The following is a 6654-nucleotide window of genomic DNA, read 5'->3' as shown; positions in this document are numbered from 1 at the left end:
TAACTTTAAAGGAAAATGAAACAAGAAAACAGTAACAATTCCGAAATTGGAAACTATTAAAAAGTCGCTCCCAAAATCGCCATTCTTCGAATTTGGAACTCCAATATCAGGTTAACCGGACATGTCCAACCAATTAACTGGCTGTTCAGGACATGCCAAAATCGCCATTCTTTCTTTTTTTTTTTTTTCTTTTGTTTCTTCCGACTCTTGGGCTGAGCTTTATAGACTGAATCAGAAAAGTCAGCCAAATTGATATGTATACGGTTTTCAACATTCTCAAGTGTTTTTTTTTTCAGTTTTTATTTTACTGTTGTCTACAGTGAGTTAAGAAATATAATTATAAGGCTAATCAACCATAATAACACATGAATCTATGATCAAAACAATATATTTTACTAAAATATTGAAAAATATATTACAAAAAAAGTATAAATAAAACAGGGGATTTAATTATTGGGACCCCAACAACTCAAGTACATGACGGTTCTAAGAGACTCCTCAGATTGCTTCAATTTCTCATCTTTCAACTTCTTAGCCACCGCAGAAGAATACTGAGCACTTGGGATTTTCTTGGCTTGTGAATAAGATCTGATATTGGCCTTTGCATGTTGATTTATTGATCTCAAAACAGAATTCCATCTACAAACGCCTTGATCTTTCAAAGCTTCTACGACTCCAATACTTGCTGCCGCAATCCAAGCTTTGCTTGTTGAACTCATATTTGCTTTTTTTTTCTCTTGCTTTGGAAATGAAAATGAAAAGAAATGGGAATTTGGTATGTTTCAGTAGGCAGGAAATGGAAGTTTACTTGGGTTTTGATTTGTGTTGGGTTAAGTCAAGAGGCTGTGTGTCCTTTTAGAGAGAGAGAGAGAGAGTGTGTGTGTGTGAAAAGATAAGGCTTGGAATAAAATAAAAATATAAAAATATATATAAAAATATAAAAATATATATAAAAATATATATAAAAATAAAAAAACTAGGTATAGGCAGTTTTAGCAGCAGTTTGTGAGAAACCTCCGGTTTTTGGTACAAAATACCATTTGCTTAGCCCATTGCTTTAAAGCAGATTACTATTAAGATGGAATTACTGAATTTTTAATAATTAATATAAGAGAGTTTCACCCGAGTCTCTCCTAAACTATTTACTAATTATTTTAATTTTTAACCGTTAAATTTAATTAAAATTAAATTAGATTAAAAAATATGTAAAATAAATAAATATTATTACAAATTTGTCAATTGATAAGTAAGAAAACATCAATAATCCTATTTTTACCGGACTATAGAAAAACTCACTTGAAATAAATGAATGAAGACGAGTGAGTGTTACTTAAAAAAACAAAAAAACAAAACAAAACAAAAGCGATCGTATTTTTTTCTAAAAAGTAAAGAGATGTTTATTTTTTATATTCGTCTCTGATTCTAAATTATGATTCATTATTTTTTACAGTATTTTTCTCTCATAAAAGCACACGTAAAAGGAGAATGGTTCTAATCACATGATTCTAATCCATGAACTAAAAGTCTCTATCAAACGTCCACTAAATGATTCCAGGAACCTGATTTTCTTTTTTTGGTATTTTAGTGCAAGTTGTTAAAGGAAAGAGAGCATGTCAATTCTTTTTTTTTATCTTTTTTATAATTGTTTTCTTACAAAAAAAAAAAAAGTTTAATTTAAAGATCCTTTTAAAGATTTTGCTTTTATTTTTAAGCAGTATAAGAGAGAAGTATAAATTAAAAGTTTTATGGTTAGAAAGGACATGGAAAGAGCTTTTTTATTTGAGAACTTTTTAAAAAATGTTTTTGAATTTTTTAGTCTAAAAGTTGTTTTTAAAAGTGTTTGGATGATTTATTAAAAGTTCTTTATTTTTTTAAAAGAGTTTTCAATCAAAATCAAAATTGTGGCTTTTAAAAAAGCACTTCTGAATAGACTTTAAAACTTGTATCATAGTTTAATTAAGGTATTATAAACTTAATTCTAACATTTTTATTACTTATTAGAAAATTTATAAATCATTTTGACCCATTAAACTCATTGTTCGAAACACTTACTGAAAAACCACAGCTTTTGCTTCTCTCTGTTCTACTGGCTAAAATTAAAAACTCTGCCAAACAAGCCCAAAATTAGCTTTAGTACCTTTTATTACAGCAAAACATCTCGCCGGTATCTTGTATTTTTAATAATATTAAAATGATACTTTCACTTTTTAAAATAACAGCCTTTTGGTGCACTAAAACTGATTTTTTTAGACATAAAATGTCCATTATACCTTTCCACCTATTAACAAGAAACTAATAATTTTTTAAAACATTATGAAAATTCTATAAAACATTTAATAATTAAATAATCAAAATAATATAAAATGTTTAAAAAATATATTTTTAAAGTTATTAGTCTTTATTTAATTATTGAAAAGGGCAGTTTAGACATTGTATCTCTCTAAAAATAAGTCTCAAGGTATCAAAAGAACCTTTTTTTTAAAACGTACAAGTATCATTTTAATATTATTTAGAACACAAGGTATCAGTGAGATGTTTCGCTATAACAGAAAGTGTCAAAATGATTTTATCTCTTTTTATTTTAGAAAAGCTTTAGAACATGTTTGATTAAGGGCTTGTTTGGCAGAGCTTTCTAGAAACTGTTTGAATTCCTACAATCAAAAGCTGCTCTTGTAATCATTATGGCCTCGTTCATTTCGCGGATTCAAGTTTTTAATTCGAGCTGAGATGTGACATTTTTTTAGAGCTTTTTACTGTAGCAGAAAAAGTTATATGTGATATTTTTTTAGAGCTTTTTAGTGTAGAAACCTAAAATTAAAAACTCGAATCGGTGAAATGAACGAGGCCATAATGATGCTTCGTCGTCATAAGTTGTTTGACACTCTATAAGAGCTTCCTACTAAAGTCACAAAATTTGACTTCTCATAAAAGCTTTTTAAAAACTTTCAAACTTGTATATGAGTTTAAAGAAGACATTATAAACTTTGATTTAATATTTTTATTGCATATTAGTAAACCATCTTAATTGATTAAACTCTTTTAAAAGTATGATTTCAAATATCTAATCCAACAATACATAAAAGAGTGCTCTCTCCTTAAAGTGTCACGTGACTTCTCCTCCTCCTTCCCTTTTCCCCTTCTTTACATTTTCATCTTTATTATTTTTTCTTTTAAAATTTTTTTCTTTTTTACTTTTTTTGTTTATGTAATTTTTTTATTTCACTTTGCTCCAATGAACGTAATTTCTTTTGTATGTGTTTTTATTTAATTTTTTTGTCAATATTAAAATGATTTTCTTCAAACGTGTTTGTATTTAATTGTTTTTCATGTAATTTCTTTTATATCAAAAATTATCTTGACGCAATTTTTTTCCAGATTGCCATATTGTAGCCCCTGCATCTACCTTTCTTGATTCTTTATAACTTTCCTATTTCTTTATACTTAGGAGGCCACTGATGGCCTCATTCTTCTCCTTCTCATTATCTTTTTCCTTTTTTTAATTTTTAATTTTTTTATCTTATTTTTACCTACTGTCTTTTTTATTTTTTGTTAATATTCTTTGATAATTTTTTTACAATATTATTCTTTAAAATACTTTTTTAATTAAAATAATCCTTTGAAATATGCCCTTACTTTTTTTTTATCAAAAACTCTTATATAACTTTATTTTTTTTAATAGGTTTAACTTTCCCTTTTCTTTATCTTTTTATTTTTTAAAAACTTTTTTTTATTTTTGTCTCCTTTTTGTTTGAATATTGACTTTTTTCATTTACACTTTTTTACCGTAAATTACAATATTCTTCTTTAAAATACATTCTTTTCCTCACTTTATTTTAATTAAAATAATTCTTATTAAATGTCCTCATACTTAAGTTTTTTTTTTTTTTGGGGCCAAAACTCCTAATAATTTAAATTTTATGTCGATATGAGTTTTAAATTTTTTCTCTCACTCTAATTAACTGGTTTAACTTCTTAGAAGACTACGTGTTTTAATGTAGAATCAAACTTATAAAATTATTGTGTATAGCACATGGCTCAATTAATTTATTGAAAAGTCACAAGTTTTATTTACCTTCTTCTATTGACAAAAACTAAAACAAAAGTTTTACCAAACGAGTCTTTAATAAGTTAAAAATTTTTAGAACCTGTTTAGTTTGTTGATTTTAATTGAGATTTGATATTATGGAAAAAATTTTTTACTGTAACAAAAAAGTTAAATATGATTATTTTTTAAAACTTTTTATTGTAAAAAAACTTAAATTTTAAATTCAAATCGGTTAAATAAATGAGACTTTATTAGTTATTACTATAAAAAGCAATTATAACACAAGAATATGGACAGAACTTCAATTTGTTATTCACAAATAGAAGGAAAATCCTTACTTCCATGTTTGGTTTCTACTATTATATCCATACTTGAAAAAGAGTGTTCTTACTTTCGAATTGCTTGGATGATACGGTGTCATTTTTCAAAGATGTTAGAGAATCTTTGCACCCTACTATTTTAAAATTAGAGGATTCAAATTATGTGATTCAAACTATTTTTAATTTATGTATATTTTTTATAAGAAAAAATATTATAACGAACTATAAATTATAATTCGAATCAGGGAATAAATTCATCTACCAAACGCCCCCCTCAATGTACGGGTGTCATTTTTTGGGGGCAGACAAAACATTTTGTCCGTTTTGCCCCCAAAAGAAGCCACGTGGCTTCTTTTCCTGTTCTAGTAGAGAGAGAGAGAAAGTTTGCATGGGAAAGAGAGAAAGAGTGGGGAGAGTGGTGGGTCCCGCCTTTGAATAGAGAGAGAGAGGGTAGAGAGTAGAGGGGTCCACGTGCAAGAGCGGAGAGAGAGAGAGAGGAGCATTGCCTAATTTGTTAGAAGAGAGCGTAGGCTTGTACCAGGCCAGAGTGACTTGTCATTCTACATCCAAAACCTTGGGTTGTTCCTTTTCATTTTTAAGTTGGAGTGATTTTAACGATAATTTTTAATTAAATTTAAATTATAATTTAAGTTAAAATTATAATTTAAATTGGTGTTTAAATATGTATATTTGAATTATGATTTAAATTGAGAATTTATTTGAGTTTATATTTAAGTGAGTTAAAATTTAAATTTATATTTACATAGTAAGGTGTTTAATAAGAGAATTCGTGTCATAGTTTGAATTATGATTGGTGACTTACTATAGTATTTTTTCTCATAAAAAATACACGTAAATCAATAATGATTCTGAATCCGTTGTTCACTTAATAAAAACTCAATGATAATGATAAATTTTAATATGATATATTTGTAGTTTTATTCATCTTTTCGTTGTGAATGCATAGAAAAAAATCATCTCAATCAGAATTAAAACGAAAAAGTTATGACATTTTTAAGAACAGAAAAAACACTGTTCATTAACTTGAGTTCGAGTTTATAAACTCGAGTTAAAGGAGAAACTTAGGGCTTGTTCTTTTGGAGTTTAACTTGAGTATAATTTTTGAGTTGAATTTGAGTTATAATTTGAGTTGAACTTGTAACTTGAGTTTGTGTTTCGTTGTATACATTTGAGTTATGGTTTGAGATAAAAATCTTTTTGAGTTTGTGTTTGAGTGAGTCAAAACTTAAATTTTTATTTAGATATAGTATTTTAATAAAAACTCAATGCTGATGAAAAATTTTAATAGGGTATATAGGTCGGGTTTTATTCGTCTTTTCATTGTTAACGCACAGAAAAAAAAATCATCTCAATAAGAATTAAAACGAAAAAGTTATAGCATTTTTAAGAATAGAAAAAATATTGTTCATTAATTTGAGTTCGAGTTTCTGAACTCGAGTTGAAGGGGAAACTTGAACTCGAGTTTTAGTCCTAAACTCGAGTTTTTGAACTCGAGTTTAAACTTAAAAGAACATGAACTCGAATAAAGTTGTAACTCGAGTTGCATTTTTTTGAGTTTTTCACTCAAAAGAACAAGCCCTTAAACTCAAGTTTAGCCTCAAACTCGAGTTGAAGGGGAAACTTGAACTCGAGTTTAGTCTCAAACTCGACTTCAAACTCGAGTTCAAACTCAAATTCAAACTCAAATTTTATAAAAGAACATGAACTTGAATAAAATTATAACTCAAATTTAAACTTTTTTTGAATTTTATTGTAAAAAAATAACCCCTTAAAAATCTCAAAGTTATGTTACCATATGTTAACTTTGATGAATTTGTACTTCGTTTGCAATCAGAAGGAGGCTCAGATTGTTGGAAGGTTAAGCATGTACCATCGGTTGTTTTCTGACTATTTTAATCTTATTGACTTAATTAGTAAATAATATTTTCTCATCAAAAAAATTCTATAAGAAGTATAATGAGCAAATTAAATATAATGTCAAATTAATAAATAGAACTATGTTTCTCAAAGCTTCACTTTTAAAAACTGTAGTCTCTTTCGTCCATTTAATTAATGAGTTTAATAATTTTTAATTTTAACATTAAAATTTAAAATTCTTTTATAAAAAAATATTATAATAAAATTAAAATTATAAATTTAAACATAACAAATAAACGAGCCCTTTAAATTTTAGCCACACTCACTTCACTTGTATCGCAATTTTTTTTTTTTTTTTGCCTTGTCTCATCATATAATCCAGCTCTTAAAGCAATGAGCTAAGTAAATGGT

The 6654-nt window shown here is 26.9% G+C and overlaps 1 protein-coding gene across 1 annotated transcript; it reads right to left on the bottom strand.

Moving 5' to 3' along the window:
- Positions 1 to 372: 372 nt before the first annotated feature.
- On the bottom strand, positions 373 to 879 carry LOC21401682. Its single transcript, XM_010103458.2, has one exon. The coding sequence runs from the start codon at positions 717 to 719 to the stop codon at positions 447 to 449; it is 273 nt and encodes a 90-aa protein (XP_010101760.1). The 5' UTR covers positions 720 to 879; the 3' UTR covers positions 373 to 446.
- Positions 880 to 6654: the final 5775 nt, after the last annotated feature.

This window comes from Morus notabilis, unplaced genomic scaffold, assembly GCF_000414095.1.
Source record: "Morus notabilis unplaced genomic scaffold, ASM41409v2 Scaffold285, whole genome shotgun sequence".
In the NCBI taxonomy this organism is placed as follows: domain Eukaryota; kingdom Viridiplantae; phylum Streptophyta; class Magnoliopsida; order Rosales; family Moraceae; genus Morus; species Morus notabilis.
Note: the sequence above shows the minus strand (reverse complement) of the source record. Positions and strands in the feature narration are given on the sequence as shown.

What these genes read in the sequence shown, in the direction of transcription:
- LOC21401682 (XM_010103458.2), bottom strand. Translation starts at nt 719, where the DNA reads ATGAGTTCAACAAGCAAAGCTTGGATTGCGGCAGCAAGTATTGGAGTC.